The sequence below is a fragment of the Theropithecus gelada genome, chromosome 1 (assembly GCF_003255815.1).
Source record: "Theropithecus gelada isolate Dixy chromosome 1, Tgel_1.0, whole genome shotgun sequence".
Taxonomy (NCBI): domain Eukaryota; kingdom Metazoa; phylum Chordata; class Mammalia; order Primates; family Cercopithecidae; genus Theropithecus; species Theropithecus gelada.
Genome location: NC_037668.1, coordinates 44,238,190 through 44,259,915, shown reverse-complemented (window position 1 = coordinate 44,259,915; position 21,726 = coordinate 44,238,190). Strand labels below are relative to the sequence as shown.

The window sequence follows — 21,726 nt, the reverse complement described above, 5'->3', positions numbered from 1 at the left end:
GGTAGCAGGTGCCTGTAATCCCAGATACTGGAAAGGCTAAGGCAGGAGAATCACTTGAACCTGGGAGGCGGTGATTGCAGTGATCAAGATTGCTCCACTGCACTCCAGTCAGGGAAACAGAGTGAGACTGTGTCTCAAAAAAAAAAAGAAAAGAAAAGAAAGGAAAGAAATGGGTCTTACTATGTTGCCCAGGCTGGTCCCAAACTCCCAGCCTCAAATGATTCTCCTATCTTGGCTTCTCAAAGTGCTGGGATTACAGGCATGAGCCAGTGCGCCCGGCCTCTTAATTTTACTTTTGACCTCTGGGTATCTGCACCCCTTTACTTCTTAGGGAGATGCTTCTGTGGGTAGGTTTGGTGGAAGACAGAAAGCAAGGGGCGAGGCTCTCTAGCACAGCCTGTATCATGAGACTCCACAGGAGAATGAAGCCCCACACAAAGTGATTCAAGCAAGTACTTTCACATCACCCAAAGGATGATGAAAAGACCGTACTATCCTAGAGAACGCAGGAGAGAAGGTACCGATTGCCTTAGACAACAGGGTTGCATTTCCTCACTTGGGCCAGCCTCATACCCCAGCCCTGAACTTTCAATCTGGACACTTGGTCAGTGGTGAGAGAGTGGCCATAAGTCTAGCTGTGGCACCCTGAAGAGTATAGCAGCCACGCGGCCAGAAACACATTCATCTTTCATATACAATGACAGAAGTAAAAACATTTATTTTATCTTAAAAATCTGGTCCCACAAAAAGGCCAACACTTTTTTCAGTTCATGGTCTTGACCCTTCAAAAATGAAATCTTTCAACTGAGAGGTGAGTTAATAAAAGGAATTTCAGAGGTGCTTTCAGATTTCTTATAAACCAGTAAACCAAGCAACCCTGGACGTCTAGTTTACTGAGCTCCTTCTGCTAGTCATTCACAGTTCCTGAAGGAGAAAAGAAATTGTTTGCAGATAAGGCACTTTAGAAACCACCAAAGAGAAAACCCAAGTCTGCCAGGAGCGGCACTGTGAACCTGCGAGCCGAGAGGGCCACCAGCAGACAGAGTGCCGACTCCCACAGCCCCATGACAACAGCTTCCACCTTCCTGCCCCAACACTGTTCCGTCTGGCTTCCAGCACCCACCCTGGGTCTGTGTTGCCTACCTGGCCGAGAATACATGGGAACCAGACAACTGGCCAGAGATGAACACTGCTGCCTGAAGCTCAGGGCAGCTGCACACAGTGAGGAATCCCTTCAGAGGCCCCTGCTGCGGCACGCTGAAGGAGCAGTTCCTTTTGCAAAGATGAGTTAGTACGGATCAGCACATTAGCAAAGCAAAATATTTAAACATTTTCAAAAGCTGCTAATCCTTCCAGTTTCCCTCCTGATTGTGAGCTCAAGCTGCAGCCTCTAAACCTGCTAAACATCAGGAAGAAACCCCTCCTCTGGAGGGCAGATGGACTGAAGTGGCTACAGCCAGTGTGGGTACAGAAAGCTTCCCGCTGAACAGTGATCACATGACACCTGTAGACCCTGGGAAGGGCTGGTCTGAATCCAGGCAGCAAACTTAACCTATTCTTTTGCTTTGGGGGCTTGTGTTTAATAGGGGTCATTGCAATGGAAGAAGTCTCAGAATCTCTCTCATGTCAAGAGGACAGATGGGGACAAGGATCCTGGAGCTTTTCTTCTCCTGTGTTCTGGTTGCATACTTGAATCCCAGGAAACAGTGTGACATGGTGCCAATTTACTGCCCAACATGCCCAGTTTGTCAACAGAGCCAGACAAGGAGAGGAGAGATTCATGCTCCAAACACAGGCCAGCTGAGGAGTGCTTCTCCCTCCTTCCTTTGGCCCAGACGAGGGAGCTCCTTCCCAGAAGTCACATGAGGAAAAATTGTGCTCAGGTCAGAATTGGACCCAGCCTGTGCCGGGCTGGGTCTGGCTGGAAGTTGATCTGTAAAGAGAAGACAGGGAAGGGTGGGGGAGTTCAGATCTTTGAAAATCCAAAGCAGATAAAAGGTGGTTTCTCTCTGGACAGAAAAAGCTCTAAGAAGCCAGTTCCTAAATGTTCTAAAGCAGCAGTCAGCAAACTTTGGCACAGAGACCAAATCTGGCCCTCAATTTTTTTTTAAAATAGTTAATGTAACTGTATTTATCATTTTTGTGCGTGGTTTTGTTTTGTTTTGGGTTTTTTGAGACAGGGTCTCACTGTCACCCAGGCTGCAATGCAGTGGCACACTCAAGGCTAACTGCAGCCTCAACCTCTTGAGCTCAAACGATCCTCCTACCTCAGCCTCCCTAGTAGCTGGAACTACATGACCGGTTAATTTTTGTATTTCTTTTAGTAGAGACAGGGTTTTGCCATGTTGCCCAGGCTGGTCTCGAACTTCTGGCCTCAAGTGATCTGCCTGCTTCAGCCTCCCAAAGTGCTGGGAATACAGGTGTGAGCCAACACGCCTGGCCGAAGAGGCTTAACCCCTTTCCCATCTAGAAAAAAAGAGCACAGCTCACTGCCAGCCCTCATTTAATTTTACATAAACACGCTCTTTGAGGCTGAAGCAAATCTGACTGATTTTCAATGTGAAAATAAAATATAAAATACAAAAACTGTTCTTGGAGTTATTCCAGAATCATCTGAATCATCAGAACTGTCTATTGTGGGAAAAATCAGACTCCTCAAATGAATCTTAGGCTAAAAACTGTTTAAGAACGATGTTAACATTACGTGTAAGAATGCTGCGTTTTCTAGGATTTGACATTTTCAGCAATCAATAATTACTGTATTTTGGGCCAGGCATGGTAGTTCATGCCTGTAATCCCAGCACTCTGGGAGGCTGAGGTAGGCAGACTCCCTGAACCTGAAAGGCAGAGTTTACAGTGAGCCAAGATCATGCCATTGCACTTCAGCCTGGGCAACAAGAGCGAAACTCCCTCTCAAAAAAAAAAAAAAAGGAAAAAAAAAGAAAAGAAAACATCCAAATTAAAACTGTTACTCCTAATCCTAACACCAGAAGGCAGGCATGTGGAACAATACAAGGTTTGTAGAGCAACGGCCCTGGCCCCAGTCCCCCACAGAACATGGCCCTCCTCACCCTGTAGATTTGGTAAAGTCTCCCCAGATGTCAGCGGTGGCAGGCTTGGGCTGTGGCCAGGGTACAGGAGCACCTCCTATTGATGTTCCCGAGTCCGACCCATAGGAAGAGAAGAGGGGACAGAGGAGTCAGAGACCTCTCTTTCTGGTTGTTTCCATGACCAAATCATAAGACTCAGTGAACAGTCTCATGACACCAGGTAGCTGGGAAAGCCACACCAAGACAAGTTTTTGGGCAACAAAACACCACTGGGTTGCCACACTTCCAGCATCTTCCCACCAGCCCTTGAGGGCTCTGGAGAAAAAGCGGAAAGCCACATACAAGGTGGAAGGAGGGGTGCCGGCGGAGTTGGGGTTAGTCTCACGTCATCTATCATGCATACCTGAAGCTGACTTTGTTATCAACCGTTCATGTTGAAATCTGTTTAAAATTTACTATAACCTGGCTCAGCTTCTTGAACGGAGAATGTCCACCAAAACTGCAAGATCATCTTCATATCAAGCCTGCACTACCATGTCTGGATCAACTAGCTGAGAACATTATGTGCCAGCCACGTGCCGAGTCTCAGGCCCCAAACTGGTTAGGGGTCAGGAAGAGCGTTCCCAAGAGCTCACACAGAAGCGCATTCCTATCTCTCCACCAAGGTGGGTGACACCATGGGGCTACAATGCCTGCTCTTGTGCTTTTCTGGCACCTCCCCCAGTGCTGCCATCTGTCCCTTCTGAAGGGCCTGTGTTTGCCACACTCCGCCTTCACATTAATTTGCTATTTCTAATCTGCTCTGGGCCAGGAGAACAGATAAAACTAGGGCCCTCAATGCTCACCAAGTGCTCAAGGCACATTATCTTCTGTGAACCTCACCCCAGCCTCTAGGGAAAGAGATTGGGACGAGCCATGTGACTGTGCAGGTCATTTCAGTTTCCATTCTCCTACCTCTAAAATGGTGAAAATAACAGAACTACTCCATAGGACTGGTGTGAGGATTAAATACCCATGGAATGCTTAGAACAAGTCCAGCATATAGTGGCAATAACGATATTAATAAAATGAGAGCTAACATTCAGTAAGCACTTACAATGTTCCAAAAATTGTTCTAAGTGCTATACATAGATTAGTTTATTTGATCCCCACAAGAAACCTATATTTTAAGTATCATTACTTCCCCTATCCTACAGATGAGAAAAATGAGGCATGGAGAAGTGATTTTCTAAAGATCACAAAACTGGGCTGGGCACAGTGGCTCAGCCTGTAATCCCAGCACTTTGGGTGGCCAAAGCAGGTGGATCACCTGAGGTCAGGAGTTTGAGACCAGCCTGGCCAACATGGTGAAACCCCTGTCTCTACTAAAAATACAAAAATTAGCCAGGCATGGTGGTGCACAGCTGTAATGCCAGCTACTTGGGAGACTGAGGCAGGAGAATTGCTTGAACCCAGGAGGCGGAGGTTGCCGTGAGCTGAGATCATGCCACTGCTCTCCAGACTGGGCAACAGAGTAAGACTCCATCTTAAAAATAAATAAGTAGGCCAGGCATGGTGGCTCATGCCTGTAATCGCAGCACTTTGGGAGGCCAAGGCGGGAGGATCACCTGAGGTCAGGAGTTCAAGACCAGCCTGACCAACATGGAGAAACCCCGTCTCTACTAAAAACACAAAATTAGCCAGCCGTGGTGGTACATGCCTGTAATCCCAGCTACTCAGGAGGCTGAAGCAGGAAAATCACTTGAACCTGGGAGGCAGAGGCTGCGGTGAGCTGAGATCATGCCGTCACACTCCAGCCTATGCAACAAGAGCAAAACTCCATCTCAAAAATAAAAAATAAAAATAAATTAATTAATAAAGATCACAAAGCTGGTAAGCTGAAATTTGAACCCAACCATATTGTTCATATAGTAAGTGCTTCATAAATGTTGCTATTTATGACTTATTATCTGACACCATTTTGTTTGTAGATATGCTAACTGCCTGTCTCAGACACCAGAACACAAGCCCTTGAGAACTAAAACTTGATGCTATACCTGCCAGTTGCCTAGAACTCTACCCGGCACACAGCAAGCACACCATATTAAAATTAAAATGCTGTTAAAAATGAATCAGCAAGGCCAGGTGTGGTGGCTCATGCCTGTAATCCCAGCACTTTGGGAGGCTGAGGCGGGCAGATCACAAGGTCAGGAGATCGAAGCCATCCTGACCAACATGGTGAAACCCTGCCTCTACTAAAAATATAAAACTTAGGTGGGCGTGGTGGTGCATGCCTGTAATCTCAGCTACTCGGGAGGCTGAAGCGGGAGAATCATTTGACCCCAGGAGTCAGAGGTTGTGGTGAGCCGAGAACATGCCACTGCTCTCCAGCCTGGGTGACAGAGCAAGACTCCATCTCAAATAAATAAATAAATAAATAAATAACCATCAGCAACCAAGGGATGGCCTAAGGTAGTAGCTCTCAGACTTTACTCAACACACAAACATGAATAGACATAAGGCCTGGACAAAGTGGCTCACGCCTATAATCCTGGCACTTTGGGAGGCCAAGACGGGCGGATCACCTGAGGTCGGGAGTTCAAGACCAGTCTGACCAACATGGAGAAACCCCGTCTCTACTAAAAATACAAAATTAGCTGGGTGTGGAGGCGCATGCCTGTAATCCCAGCTACTCGAGAGGCTGAGGCAGGAGAATCACCTGAACCCAGGAGGCAGAGGTTGCGGTGAGCCGAGATCATGCCATTGCACTCCAGCCTGGGCAACAAGAGCAAAAAGACTCCGTCTCAAAAAAAAAAAAAAGAATAGACATAAGAATGCAGATTCCTGCCCCTATCCCTCAGCGATGCCAAGGCAAGTGGTCCTATGACCCCACTCTGAGAAATAACGCTTAAAGAACAGTTCCCAGTACCAGGCAGGGGCTCTCTGACGGCCCCTTCTCCCAATCTCCAGGTTAGAGTATTCCCCCCAGGGCTGAAGCCTAAAGCTTGACCTCCAGATAGGGCAGCCGATGTTGGGGATGCTTAGGAATCAGCACAGCAGGAAGGCTTCCTGCCTGCAAGCTGGAGAGAGCTGTGGGCAGAAGGCAGGCTGGTAACAATCGCCCAGCCCAGGGAAGGCCAGGAGCATCAAGCTGGGCTGGGCAGGGTGGGGAGGTAGAGGCAAAGGGCTGGCACCCCAGCGTGGTCAGAGGCTGGGTGTGGTGCTCACTCCAAACGAAATTTCATTTCCCACCACTCACCTTGGCATACCTTATGCTGTACCCATCTCCCTAAATACACCAGGTATCTAAAAGTCTTGGCCTCATTCATGTTCTCTCTGCCTGGAATGCCAACCACTCCCACTCTATCTGCCTCCTTCAAGGTCCAGATCAATGTCACCTCTTTCATGAAACCTCCCCAGATCACACTAGCTGATGGTGGGTCTAGGCCTACACATTTGGTCTCTGTGCTGTGACTCATCTCTCACACTACACGTGAGCAGAGACAGTGTCTCCATTACCCACTCACTCAGTACCCACTGAGCACACACTGGGAACCAGGAACTGACATGTTGATGATTTCACAGTAACAAACAAATCCCAGCCCTGGCCTCTCAGGGGAAGGCAGACGCCATAAAGGCCAACTAGAAGGAGCCCCTTACCAGCGTGTGCAGAATCAGCTTTGGGTGCCCGCCTTTCTTCTTTGACACGGACAGGTACTACATTACCAATCCATGTGTGCGACGGGGGGAAAACCATGGGGCCCAGCTGCCAGTGAGAAGAGGAGCACACAGGTACCGATCCAGCAGTCGCCCACTGAGCACTAACCTGAACTGGGAGCAACTGCTGGCTGGGTGAGGGATCCCCCTACAGCCAACTGCTCCCCAGGGGGAGGGATCAGGGTGGAGGTTTTGCCCCCTGGGGGAGGGGGAAGCAGGCTCAGCCCTCCTGTGCTGGCAGGCCGGGCTCGGGGATTCCCGGCTGCTCCTTCCTTCTTCTTCATGTTCTAAACAGGGAAGAGGAATGCAAATCAGCCAGTTCTGCTGCAGTCCCAGTGCTACCAGAAAACCCCACGAGGAGGGCCAAGGTGACCCCAGAGCCCTAACATCTGTCTAACCAAAAGATGGTCCTACCTAGCATTGTTATGAGCTACACTTAGTGCATCATCATTCTGAATCTATCACAAATAAGGTCCATTTTAAAACCCAGCACCCCACTTCATTCATCAGGGAAATGCAGATCAAAGCTATAATGATAAACCATTACACACTCACCAGAATGGCTAAAATGTAGATTATCAAGTATTGACTATGACATGGAGTAACCATTCATGTGCTGCTGATCGAAGTGTAAACTGGTAAAACTACTTTGAAAAATTACTTGAAAGGATCTATAAAGCTCAACATAGGAACTTAAACTTATGACTCCGCAATTCCACTCCTAGATATAAACCAACAGAAATCATACATATATGCACCAAAAGACATGAACTCAAACATCTACAGCAGCACTATTTGTAATCGCCCCAAACTGGAAACTACCCAAATGTCCATCATCAGTAAAACATAAATAAATTGGATGAATTCTCACAATGGTACATGCCACAACAGTGAGAATGAACAAACTACACACAACACCATGGATGACTCTCACAAAAATTACACTAAGAGAAAGAAATCATCCCAAAACAGGACTAGGTGTATGATTCAACTTATGAAAGTTAAGAACAAACGAAACCTACGGTATGTGAAGTCAGTATAGGGTTACTCAGGGTAGTTACTGGGAGGGGCCAGGAGAGGTGTTTCCAGAGTGCTGACTATCTTTTGCATCTTGAGCGAGGTGCAAGTTTATAAATTGGGTTGTTTTGTTTTGTTTTTTTGATCCAGAGTTTTGCTTTTGTTGCCCAGGCTGGAGTACAATGGCTTGATCTTGGCTCACTACAACCTCCACCTCCCGGGTTCAAGCAATTCTCCTGCCTCAGCCTCCCGAGTAGCTGGGATTATAGGCATGCACCACCACGCCCGGCTAATTTTGTATTTTTAGTAGAGACGGGGTTTCTCCATGTTGGTAAGGGTTGTCTTGAACTCCCGACCTCAGGTGATCCACCCGCCTCGGCCTCCCAAAGTGCTGGGATTACAAGCAGGAGCCACCACTCCTGGCCTATAAATTAGGTTTTTAAAATTTCACTAAGTTCTGCACTTATGATTTGTACACTTTTTTACATGCATATTATACTTCAAGAAAATGCTTAAAAAAAAAACTGAGCACCAAGCATGAGCCAGAAACCAGCACAAGTCACACAGATGAAGATAATATGTTCCCTACTTGTAAGGAAAGCAGCAGCTTAATAGAATAGTAAGTCCAGCCCTGAAGTCAAAAGACCTCAAAGACCTCAGTGTGAGTACAGCTGTGCCAGTTATTTGTAGCTCTGTGACCCTGGGCAAGTCCCAAACCCTCCCTAAGCCTCCATTTCCTCATCTCACGGAGGAAAGGGAGATGTTTAATTCACATAAGAAACGCCTAAAAACACTACCTGGCCCACAGCTGGTGCTCATTAAATGTTAGTTTCCTCCAAGCGAGAGAAAGAATCGCATCCCAACCAGTCCACTGGATTGGACTTGCATTTCTCTCTTAAGGGCCAGCTGGCCAACTTCAAGGATCCCAAATCACCAGCACGAAGCAGAAAAGAGGAGAAAGAGATGGTAAGTAAAGAGGAAAAGCATTATTTTAGCGTTACAAAGCTTCTTCAAAAAACAAATCCATCTCAACACAGTATTCCTGGCAAAAACAAAAACCAATCCACTTGGTCCTTGGGTGCCCCCAATCATGAGTCTGACCTCATTTCCCCTCTCCACCCTTGCAGCCAGGTAAAGGTCAACTTCAGGCGGCCCGGCCCAACCTGTTCCTATGAACAGGAACTGACCGGGGGAAGCCAGAGGTAGAGCAGCTCAGAACAAAGACACAGGAGCCAGGACAACACCATCAGCAGAAGCTGCCCAGGACTCCCAGTGTCCACCTCAACGCCTTCCTGCCAGAACTCTCCCAAATCTTCCTCATTCAAGACACAGCCTGGGATGAGCACATGGGTCCCTCCTGATGCACTCTAATAGCTAGGACAGAAGCACCACTTCCGGCAGCAAATGACTGATGCTCCTTCTCAGCTCAGAGGCTTTGCACCTGCTGGTCCTCTTTGATCACTCTTCCTTTGCCTACAGGTCCCTTCTTCCAGTAAGCCTTACTTGGTTCCCATCTCTATGGGCTGCATGCCCTTCCTCTAGGGGCCCACGGCACCCAGGGCATCCCTTAGTTATGGAACCTTTCCTGCCATGTTGTAATTACATTTTTACCTGCCTGTCTCAGTTTAACTCTGAGTTCCACAAGAATAGAGGTCTCTCGTTCACCCCTGGTGCAGGACCTGGCACAAGGCAGATGCTCACTAAACATCTGCTGAACTGAAGGAGCTGAACCGTAAGAAGAGCGATGGGCTCTGGGTGGCCACAAGTATCACGTGACCATGGCCACCACAGTCAAGCAAGGGTGGAACTCACTGCGATGTTAAGCTTGATGGTCTGGCCCTCCTTGAAGCCCAGGTCCAATTTAGGGCCTTGGTCTGGGTTCTGGGCTTGTTTTGCAAATTCACACTGCTGTTTCACCCACCTGGGGAGAGAACATGAGGAAAAAGGTGAGGAAGGAAGAGACCAGCTGCCCTGCAATCACTGGCTCACTTCACTACTGCCTGCCATCAGTCCAGGCTGAGCCTCGTAGTGAGACGGGGTGGCAGAAAGAGTGCAGGCTTGGGAGTGAGGCCTGAATTCAAATCCTGCTCTGACACTTAAGTAGCTGCATGCACATTGGTTTCCTCGTCAGCAAAATATGCCCACAATTCTATAGGTCTTCAAGATGGCTACGAGTTCAGTGAGATCACTCATGTAGAGGGTCCTAACACTGTCTCTAGGACACATGTGAGAGCCTGCCCCTCCCTCTACAGCATGTGGCACAAGAACTAAGATGCGGTCTCTACACACCCTCAAACACTCAGAAGGTAGACAGGGAGACAAGACAGATACCCAGAAGTAGAGGGCAACACAAAGCTCCCCCACCCTCCATACCACACCACACAACAGCACCAGGTCAGGGAAGAGTCAGAAGCGCCACATGAGTGGCCGGGCACAGCCCACTCACTGGCAGCCTGAGTTCAAGCCCTGCAGATGGTGGAGGAGGACTTCCTGCCCTATCTCTTAGCTTCAGAAAAGGACATCAGAGCATCTGCTGGGTGCCCTGGGAATCCAAGCGCCACTGATGACATGGAGGAGCAGGCCCAGAAAGGCTACAGGAGGCTGATGAGGACTCTGACTGCTCAGGGGCCTGGTAAGGGAAGACAGGTGGCAGGCCCGAAGGCTGGGATGGTAGAGATGGGCCTCGGGTAAAGGACAAGGCTTTACAGCAGAGATGAACATTGGCAGAGCAGACAGGTGGCTTGCCCTGGGTTCTCCTGAGTCTCTGCTGCCAGACAAATCACACACAACCACTTGGGTATCCTAACCTGGGAGATCATTCTGCCCAGGGCAAGAAGGGAGGGGCATGAGCATGTGTCTCCCAGAACCACTCACTTGAAATGGTCCTGCAATGCAACATTGAAGTCAAAGGCATCACCTCGGTCCCCGAAGCCAATTCCAATAAACGCCCGTCGCCCTGGGGGACAACACATGATCAATGCCACCTTCCACAGGCTGAGAAAACCTTTCCCAAGAGGAGGAAGCACCAGGACCCATGCCTACCATTTCCATCTTCGATGCGGATCACGAAGTACCTGCTGGAGTCCGTCACACTCTCCACAGCTGTGCCAGGAAACTGATCCACCGGGGCCTGAGCAAACAGCTCCCCTGAAAGCACAGGTTAGGTTGAGCGCTGAGCCCTGAGCCCCCTTCCAGCCAGGTGTTTCTACCAGACTACTGGGCCTTTTTCCCGCAAGGTATCTCTAGCCAGCTGGGACAGATCGGCAAATCTTACTCTGGAATTCAAATCAAATCCATTCTTGCTAAAGGGAAGACACAGAAAATATAACTAAGGAAAGGCTTAAGTCAGAGATAGCTTACAGGTCAAATCTAGCCCAGTTTAGTATTCTGCCTGGCCTCTCTTAAAATTAAGCTCTATTAATGCTGAGCCTCCAAGCCAACCTGAGCAGCTGGAGCTGCTAGCCCATCCATTCCATCTGCTTTACCCACTTATATTACCTGAACCCTGAGTGTCCTAGAACAGGTGAGCCCTGACCTAGGTAATCACACCTGCTGAAGAGGCCCAGTACCTGAGGCAGGACTATAAGAGGGGCCAGTAAGCCCCGAGGAAATAAGGGAGGAAGTTTTCACACCCATAGGGAATCTGAAGCAGGCTGATTTAATTCAATCTGAGACAGGGCAAGCATGACTAGCTTTAAAAGGAGCCCTTGTGAAACACATCACCTTGTCAACTACAGCACTCAACAGGTGCAGCGCAACATAAAATTTCCACGAGCATTTATGACTGGCATCAGTTTTTCCTATGTGCTGACGTCTGTTGTTGCTTTTAGTATTTTTTGTTTTGTTTTTTAGAAACAGGGTCATGGACTGGGTGTGGTCCCAGCACTTTGGGAGGCTGAGGTGGGGTGCATTGCTTGAGCCCAGGAATTTGATTTATACCTTTTTTTTTTTTTTTTTTTTTTTTTTGCCTGAGATAGAGTCTCCCTCTGTCGCCCAGGCTGGAGTGCAGCGGCGCGATCTCGGCTCACTGCAACCTCCACCTCCCAGGTTCAAGTGATTCTCCTGCCTCAGCCTCCCAAGCAGCTGGAATTACAGGCATGCACCTCCACACCCAGCTAATTTTTGTATTTTTAGTAGAGACAGTGTTTCATCATGTTGGCCAGGCTGGTCTTGAACTCCTGACCTCAGGTGATCCGCCCACCTCGGCCTCCCAAAGTGCTGGGATTACAGGCGTGAGCCACTGTGCCCGGCCGAGCCCAGGAATTTGAGACTAGCATGAGCAAGATGGTGAAACCTGGTCTCTAGAAAAAATATAAAAATAAGCCAGGCATGGTGGCACACACATTTAGTTCCAGCTCCCTGGGAGGCTGAGGCAGGAGGATCCCTGACCCCAGGAGTTGGAGGCTGCAGTGAGCTGAGATTGTGCCACTGCACTCCAGCCAAGGTGACAAAAAAAAAAGAAGAAACAGGGTCTGGGCTCTGTTGCCCAGATTGAAGTGCAATGTGCAGTGCATCATAGCTCACAGCAGCCTCAAACTCCTGGGCTCAAGTAATCTTCCCGCTTCAGCCTCTCACGTAGCTAGGAATACAGGCACATGCCACCATGCCCACTCAATTTCTTTTGTTAGAGACAGGGTCTTCATATGTTGCCCAGGCTGGTCTCTAACTCCTGGTCTCAAGCCATCCTCCCACCTTGGCCTCCCAAAGCCATGGGATTAGAAGCATGAGTCACCATACCTGGCTGGTGCTTTAAGTCTTTAATCAAATATCTTCTATTGAATCCTGTGGTTTAGAGAGAACTTTGTTTTTTGGGTTGGTTGGTTTTTTTTTCCAAGGCAGAGTTTCACTCTTATTGCCCAGGATGGAGTGCAATGGCACAATCTCGCCTCGCTGCAACCTCTGCCTCCCAGGTTCAAGCGATTCTCCTGCCTCAACCTCCTGAGTAGCTGTGTTTACAAGCATGCACCACCATGCCCAGCTAATTTTGTATTTTTAGTACAGACGAGGTTTCTCCGTGTTGGTCAGGCTGGTCTCGAACCCCTGACCTCAGATGATCTGCCCGCATTGGCCTCCCAAAGTGCTGGGATTACAGGCGGGTGAGCCACCGTGCCTGGCCTGTTTTATTTTCTTTTTGTTTTCTTTTTGAGACAGTCTTGCTCTGTCACCCATGCTAGAGTGCAATGGTGCAATCTCGGCTCACTGCAACCTCTACCTCCTTGGTTCAAGTGATTCTTGTGCCTTAGCCTCCCAAGTAGTTGGGATTACAGGTGTACACCACTACACCTTGCTAATTTTTGCATTTTTATTAGAGACAAGGTTTTGTCATATTGCCCAGGCTGCTCTGGAATTCCTGGGCTCAAGCGATCCACCTGTCTTGGCCTCCTAAAGTGAGGGGATTACAGGCATGAGCTACGTGCCGGGGCTAGAGGTAATTTTGTAATCAAGGCTGAACTGATTCAAAACCAACAGCCCGGCTGGGCGCGGTGGCTCAAGCCTGTAATCCCAGCACTTTGGGAGGCCGAGACGGGCGGATCACGAGGTCAGGAGATCGAGACCATCCTGGCTAACACGGTGAAACCCCGTCTCTATTAAGAAATACAAAAAACTAGCCGGGCGCAGTGGCGGGCGCCTGTAGTCCCAGCTACTCGGGAGGCTGAGGCAGGAGAATGGCGTGAACCCGGGAGGCGGAGCTTGCAGTGAGCTGAGATCCCGCCACTGCACTCCAGCCTGGGCGACAGAGCGAGACTCCGTCTCAAAAAAAAAAAAAAAAAAAAAAAAACCAACAGCCCTAGAGTCTGCAGTTTCTTGTCAATTTATCTGCCTTCTGTTCCAACCTTACCAAGATGCCTTCAGACTACAGCAGTAATTCTCAATCGGGGTGATTTTGCTCCCCTGTCCCCAAGAGACATCTGGCAATGTCTAGAGATAATTTTGATCGTCACAACTTGGGGGGTGCTACTGACATCTGCTAGACAGAGGCCAAGAATGCTGTAAAATATCCTCGTTGGGCTCCACAGCTCCCCGAAACAAAGACTCATCTGGCCCCAAGTGTCAACAGTGCTGAAGCTGAGAAAGCCTGGCCTAGAGTGATATGCTCATTACCTCATGGGAAAGTTAGAGACTAACATGACCCAGCCATGACCTTGAGCTAAGAGCACCTTGGGGTGGGTCCCACAGGGGAGGCTCAGCCCTAGGCAGTGGCTGTTACATTAGGGAGTCATGTTAAAGTCACAGCTGGCCGGGGCACAGTGGCTCACACCTGTAATTCCAACACTTTGGGAGGCCAAGGCGGGCGCATCACGAGGTCAGGAGTTCAAGAACAGCCTGGCCAATATGGTGAAACTCCGTCTCTACTAAAAACACACACAAAAAAATTAGCTGGGTGTGGTGGTGGGCGCCTGTAATCCCAGCTACTCGGGAGGCTGAGGCAGAGAACTGCTTGAACCCGTGAGGCGGAGGTTGCAGTGAGCCAAGATCGTGCCACTGCACTCCAGCCTGGGTGACCAAGCAAGACTCCATCTAAAAAACAAAAGTTTTTTTCAAATAAATAAAGTCACAGTTACCAAATTCCCCAGAGAACAACAGGTGGTACCATTCTCTTATGACACTACCTGGGGTGTCCCAGCAATTCTCCAGCTAAAATTCTCTGGTCTGGCCATGGCAGCTGCCTCTTCAAACTCCTCTGCCGCCAATACCCAAGTTCCCAAAGAACAAATCAACGCTTTGGGTTGCCTCGCAGTCCATAAAGCAATTAGAGAAATATCCACTCACTTCCTATTCTCCAACAGTCTTATGAAGGAGGAACTAATACGATCCCCATTTCAACACGGAGGAGGCCAAGGCTCCAGAGGTCATGTGGCTCACCCCACGTCCAGTAGCTCAGGCAGAACATAGTTCTGAGAAGAGGCAGCCAGTTCTGTCTCTAAACTTTTGCACTTTCTTCTGCTCTACAAAGGAAAATCTCTACACATTACAAAAAATAAATGACCGAATGTTGTGGCACCTGACTGAGCAGGCACTGTGTCCGACCCCACTCGGGGTCTCAGCAGGGGGATTTCAGGCACACTGCCCTCCACAGCTCACCCAGATGCACTGGTGGCCCAGCACTTCTGAAGTTTCCCCCAAGACGACCTCTGCCACCTGACCCCAACACAACCCAGCTCGGCTTGTCCTCTCACTATAGAAAGAGCTGAGTAAGACAGTTTCCAGCTTCTTCAGTTAATGGGTGTGGTCAGCTCTGGGAGTTACCGCTGCGTTGATAAACAATTCCTCAGTAGGAAGCAGAGTCCAGCAGCAGAGAGCTGTGCATCCTCACCCGCCTGTTTTCAAGGCCACTTCCAGGGCCTCCTACTTCCTACCAGGACCAAGCTGTGGTCTCCTCTCCTTGGCCTCCACATTTTGCTGAGGACTCCTAAAAGGAACTGGTGTTTGACATGAAATACTTGTTTTTACACCTGGAGACAGTACTTTCTACAACTAAGGTGGGAGAAAGGTACAGCTTAAAGCCTGGCCAGACCAGACCACCTCTCCCTTCATAAAGTGGGAGCGCAGCCCCTCAGCTAGGTGCGGCCTCCCTTGCAGTTACCTGAGGTCCTGTCCTCCAGCTTGATGTAGGCCATCTGCCCCTTTGCAGTGATCCTCAGCCGGCCACTCCATGATGGCTGGTCCAGCTGCCACTCCGCGGCCCTAAGGGAACAAACACCACTGAACCTCTGCCAGAGGCTCCTGCTGCGTGACCCCAATGCTGGGGATGGAAAGGGCTGCTTATTCTAGCCCAAGAGTTGGCAAACATTTTCTGTCAAGAGTCAGACAGTAAATATCTTTGGCTTTGCAGGGCACACAGCCTGTCACAACAAGGCCGCTCTGCTGCTGTAGAGTAAAAGCAGTACAGAACATGCACGTGGTGATGCTTTAGGTATCAACTATTTTCTACTGAGCACAGCTGTATTTCAATCGAAGTGTAGACATTGAAATCTGAAATTCATATAATGTTCCCAGTATGAAATACTCTCCTTTAAAAATTTTCCCAACTATTTAAAAAATGTAAAAACCATTCTTAGGTGTGAACCATACAAAAATACAGTGGGTTGTCACTTGGTGACCCCCTCTCTAGACCACAGTGTCCTCCTCCGAGTAGGACTTCCTTCCAGTTTCCTTTCTATAGAAGCAGCAGTTGCAGGGGCCTGATTCTGTTTCTGACATTGCTTGACTGCAGTGATCAGAGTGACCATTTGAGAAAAGTGAGACTATCTCGAAAGAAAAAGTCAGCATGGAGCAATCACCAGAAGAGAAAAGGAGAACAGAAAAGCGAATGGGAGCTTAGGAAGAAACCCAGGAAACCATGAACTTACAGCAATGCCTCTTTTGGCTCTGGTTTGTTTGAAATGGGGTCTCACTCTGTCACCCAGGCTGAAGCGCAGTGGTCCAACCACAGCTCACTGAAGCCTCAACCTCCCGAGCCCAAGAGATCCTTCCACCTCAGCCTCCTGAGGAGCTGGGACTACAGGTGTGTGTACCAACACACCAGGCTAATTAAAAAAAAAAAAAATTATAGAAAGAGGCTCTCACTATGTTGTCCAGGCTGGTCGTGAGGTATTAGGCTGAAGGGATCCTTCCACCTAGGCATCCCAAAGTGTTGGGATTACAGGCGTGAGCCACCACAGCCAGCTGTTTTGACTCTTTTAAAGCATTAACTTCACATTTTAGTTCTAAGAAAAGGTCAGTAAAATCCCCAAATAGCAAGAACCGCAGGTGTTTACAGGAGGCTTTTCTTGGAAGTCCCTGTGCCAGTTCTCAAGAACCCTGGACGCGGCTATCTTGAGGGCTGCACAAATGCAGACTGTCAATTCACAAATCAGCAGACTCAGTTCCAGTTCCTCTTAATAGGCCTGAGATTCAGGCTAAGGAGAGCTCCAAGACTTAATTGCAGGCACTGGTAGTTTCCTCTAAGCTAAACCAGCCAGCCCTGACAATCCATAACCTCACTCTCTGGGGCACCAAGAGGAACCAAACCCATCCTACTAAAGACCCAATAGGGGGCCGAGCGTGGTGGCTCACGCCTGTAATCCCAGCACTTTGGGAGGCCCGAGGCGAGTGGATCAGGATCACTTGAGGTTGGGAGTTCGAGACCAGCCTGACTAACATGCAGAAACCTCGTCTCTACTAAAAACACAAAATTAGTCGGTAGTGGTGGTGTATGGCTGTAATCCCAGCTACTCTGGAGGCTGAGGCAGGAGAATCGCTTGGATTCGGGAGGCGGAGGTTGCAGTGAGCCGAGATCGCGCGCCATTACACTCTTAGCCTGGACAAGAGGGAAACTGTCTCAAAAAAAAAAAAAAAAAAAAAAAGACGCAACAGAGGATAGGGCTAGACGACCATCAATGGTTTGATGGTCCAACTACAGTTTGATGACAGAAAACAAATGTATTTTGGTTACTGTTGTTTTTAACACTATTTTAAAATATGTCATGAATGTAATGTTCACTAATACATCTTTCCACCATAAAATCAGCTATGAGCCCACGGTAACACAATGGAAAGTAACAAGAGAATATGTGGACGCTCCATCATTCTTGGGGTGCAGGCCAATCCCGTATTTCCGAAAAACTTGGACAACCATCGCCTTCAATAGCCACCCAGGCCCCCGCAAATATGAACACTCCTCACCACCACTCAGTGGCACAGAATAGCCATAGGCCAGGGTGTCTGTATGAAGTGTATCGTTGCTTCGTTTAATATTTTTCGTCTTGTTTTGATAGATAACACATACAAAGGGTAGTAAAATGCAAACAGTACAAAAGGGAAAGGAAGTCTCCTTCCAAGGGCGGTTCCCCTCCCATAGGGCAGTTTCCTGTGTTCCCTTGCAGAGATACTCTGTATGTTTACAAGCGTGTGTGTTTATTCGTCTCAGGTAGAGATCAGAGAAATGTAGATGGGGTCCTCCCAACTGCTCCAGGCTGTGATCAAGGGTGAAATTCGTGCGAAGGGATCTGGGCAGGAAGGGGTCCCCAGGCTTTGACCGTCAGCTTAAAGCTCCCCGGGACCGGTCCTTTCAGCCGGCTCTGGGCTCCCCTCCCCTCCTCTCGGGTATTTCCGTCTGTGATAGGGTACCTCCCCGCTTAAGGCTTTTCGAGGATCCCTTCAAGGCCACCGGTTAGCGCTGAAAGAGAAGCGTCTGTGACATCACTACCCCCGACCAAGTTTAGGGTACCCGGCAGCCCACCGGGGTCCCTAAGCGCTAGATACGGCTTTAACGCCCTCCCCGCCGCCAGGAGTTCCGCGCGTCGTACTGAGACGGGCGAAACTCTGGGTCCGCCTCCCTGCTCGGGCCTGGAACTGGAAGAAGCAGCAGCATTAGCTCCCCCTCGCCCCAAAACTGGCCAGGGCTGTCCTCGGTTCCCGCAGTGGGTGTGTCCGGGTGGCGGAGAAAGGGTTAAATCGGAGCTAGCCTAGTCTGGCGGCGGGAAATCACCTGTAGCCACGGTTGGTAGCCCGCGGAGGGATGCGGTAGACGTGGACGTCAGGCTTGACACAGAGCACCGACTCGTACCCACTCTCCTCCATCGCGACGCCTGGATCCCACCGGACTTCCGGCTCCTTCCACCGTTCCTCTGTCCGACGGACGGAAACGGTGCGACTCTGTGACCAGGTTTCGGCTAGAGCGGCAGCTCGCGGGCCTCAGCACGGCCTCGTTTGTGCGCCCTCTGCTGGAAACCCCGCTGAAGACACGCGGCGGGAGACCTTCGGAGGCTTCTCTCTCCCTCCAGACGCTTCTCTCTCCCTCCAGACGCTTCTCTCTCCCTCCTGACACCCTCGGACGCAGGGAAAGAGACCGGCGCCCGCCGTAGATGGACCCCTCCATATCCCATGGTCTGGGTGTGGATCATCCCCATCGCTTCAGTTCTTAGGCCTGGGGCCCAGTTGGCCGAGAGGCAAAGCCATAGCCCACACTGCAGCATCTCTGTCCTCCAGCCTTTGCTGCCGCGCCTCCTCTGCCTGAATATCCTTCCCTCTCCTGACTAAGGGTCAGCTGGCCACCCGACCCACCACACTAAGTGGATGCCCTTAGCCTACCACCCTCCATGCTTCCCCTATGAGAACCCATTTATGTGCTCAGAGCCCCGTGTGGCCAAACCTCAACAACGAGTTGTATTCAAAGAAGTAAAGTTTGGTAACGCAAGTAATTTACGAAGATTTCCAGGCCAGGCGCAGTGGCTCACGCCTGTAATCCCAGCAGTTGGGGAGGCTGAGGCGGGCGGATCACCTGAGGTCAGGAGTTCGAGACCAGCGTGGCCAACATGGTGAAACCCCGTCTCTACTAAAAATACAAAAATTAACCGGGCTTGGTGGCGTATGTCTGTAGTCCTAGCTGCTTGGGAGGCTGAGGCACTAGAACAGCATGAACCCGGGATGCGGAAGTTGTGGTGAGCTGAAATTGTGCCACTGCACCTCAGCCTGAGTGACAGAGCGGGACTCTGTCTCAAAAAAAAAAAAAAAAAAAGAAGAAGAAGAAGAAGAAGAATTCTAGTCTTAGATTTCTCCCAGAATATTCTAGGAGATACAATGTCTACCATAGCCAAATTATCAAAATCCCTCCTTTCCCACCATTCTCTCATTCATTCCTCCAGTTGAGGGCCTACCATGTGCCAGCCCCTATGTAGGGTGCAGCTGATCCCAAATCTCTGACTCACTGAACACCCCAAACTTTCCCCACCCCTTCTTTCCTTTTCTCTCTCACTCTCTCTCCTTCTCCTTTTTACTTTTTTTTTTTTTTTTTCCCAGACGAAGTCTCACTCTATCGCCCAGGCTGGAGTGCAGTGGTGCAATCTCGGCTCACTGCAATCTCCACCTCCCGGGTTCAAGCGATTCTCCTGCTTCAGCCTCCCGAGTAGCTGGGATTACAGGCGCCCGCCACCACGCCTGGCTAGTTTTTGTATTTTTGTTGTTGTTGTTAGAGATGGCGGTTTCACCAGGTTGGCCAGGCTGGTCTTGAACTCCTGACCTCAAGTGATCCGCCCAATTTGGCCTCCCTAGTGCTGGGATTACAGGCAGGAGCCACCGCACCTGGCCATTTCTACTCATTTTTTATAAGCTCTTTATTATAGGATTGATCTAATCACTTACATCTTTATTGTAAAATATGCATAACATAAAATTTACCATTTTAAGTGTGTAGCGCTGTGAAATTAAGTACATTCACAATAGTGTGCAACTATACCATGCTTTCCAGAACTTTTCGTCATCCCAAACAGAAACTCCATACCCATTAGCAATAACTTCCCATTTCCTCCTGCTCCATCCCTTAGTAACCTCTGTTCTACTTTCTGTCTCTATGAATTTGCCTTTCTAGGTACCTCTTATAAGTGGAATCATACAATATTGGGCTTTTGTGTCTCTTATTTCACTTAGCATCAAGTTTTCAAGGTTCATTCATGTAGCATGGATCAGAATTTCATTCCTTTTAGTAATATTCCATTGCATGTATATACCATATTTTGTTTATCCATTCATCTGTCAACAGTTGGGATGTTATCACCTTTTGGCGTTGGGAATCAGGCTTCTATGAGCATTGGTGTTCGAACACTTGTTCAGGTCCTGTTTTCCATTTTCTTGAGTGTATATACATAGGAGTGAAACTGCTGAGTTATAGGATAATGCTATGTTTAGCACTTTTGTTTTGTTTTGTTTGAAGCAGCATCTTATTCTGTTGCCCAGGCTAGAATGCATTGGCATTATCACAGCTCACTGCAGCCTCAACCTCCCAGGCTCAAGTGATCCTCCCAACTCAGCCTCCCAAGTAGCTGGCACTACAGGTGTGAACCACCATTTCCGGCCTTGTTCAGCTTTTTGAGGAGCCTCCAAACTGTCTTCCACAGCAGCAGCACCATTTACATTCAGAAGGGTTTCAATTTCTTCACATTTTTGCAAATATTGGTTATTTTCCTTTTTTTTTTTTTTTGAGACAGGGTCTCTCTCTCTCTCTCTCTCTCTCTCTCTTCCCCCCTCTCTCTCTCTCTCAATCTCTCTCTCTCTCTCTCTCTGTCACCCCACACTGGAGTGCAACAGTGCAATCATCATTCATTGCAGCCTCAAACTCCCAGGCTCAAGGGATCCTCCTGCCTCAGCCTTTTGAGTAGCTGGGCCTACAGGTGCACACCACCCTACCCTGCTAATTTTCTTACTTTTTGTAGAAACAGGGGTCTTGCTTTGTTGCCCAGGCTGGTCTTGAATTCCTGTCTTCAAGAGATCCTCCTGCCTCAGTCTTCCAAAGTGCTAGGATTACAGGCATGAGCCACCATACCTGGCCTTATTTTCCTTTTTTTTTTTTTTTTTGAGACTAAGTCTCATTCTATCACCCAGGCTGGAGTGCAGTGGCACGATCGATCTCAGCTCACTGCAACCTCTGCCTCCCACGTTCAAGCGATTCTCATGCCTCAGCCTCCCAAGTAGCTGGGACTACACACATGCGCCACCATGCCTGGCTAATTTTTGTATTTTTAGTAGAGACGGGGTTTCACCATGTTAGCCAGGCTGGTCTAAAACTCCTGACCTCAAGTGATCCACCCACCTTGGCCTCCCAAAGTGCCGGGATTACAGGTATGAGCCACCACAAGCAGCCATTCAGAGCACTGTCAGTTCTGTTCAGTCTAACAAAAACAGGCATCGAGCCCATACTCTATGCCAGATGCTGAGTACTGGGGTCACTGAGATGCAGCCAATCCAGCTCCTACCATCCTGGAGCTCACAGACTGGAGGAGACAGAGAGAAAAGCAGTCTTTGGCAACGCAGAATGAAAGATACTATAATGAAACAAATTCATAGGGGGCTGTGGGAGCAAAGAGAAGAAACCCCACACAGTCTGGGGACAGTCAGGGAAGGCTTTCTGGGAGAGAGTACCCTGGCACAATAATCGCTGTGAGGTTGGCAAGGCAACGATTGTTATCCTCATTGTGTAATGGGGGCC

General features: G+C 49.1%; 1 protein-coding gene across 3 annotated transcripts; it reads right to left on the bottom strand.

Moving 5' to 3' along the window:
- Positions 1-693: 693 nt before the first annotated feature.
- On the bottom strand, positions 694-18,871 carry NECAP2 (NECAP endocytosis associated 2). 3 transcript variants are annotated; one of them, XM_025384185.1, is made up of 8 exons: positions 18,235-18,871; positions 15,349-15,449; positions 10,806-10,910; positions 10,638-10,719; positions 9,576-9,684; positions 6,856-7,033; positions 3,072-3,147; positions 694-1,933 (listed from the first exon to the last, which is right to left on the bottom strand). In XM_025384185.1, exons 1-8 carry the CDS (start codon positions 18,324-18,326, stop codon positions 1,885-1,887), a joined length of 792 nt encoding a protein of 263 aa, XP_025239970.1. In that variant the 5' UTR covers positions 18,327-18,871; the 3' UTR covers positions 694-1,884. The 3 variants fall into 3 exon arrangements, with proteins under 3 accessions (XP_025239970.1, XP_025239977.1, XP_025239961.1); XM_025384192.1 differs by having other exon boundaries at positions 18,313-18,871; XM_025384176.1 differs by lacking the exon at positions 3,072-3,147.
- Positions 18,872-21,726: the final 2,855 nt, after the last annotated feature.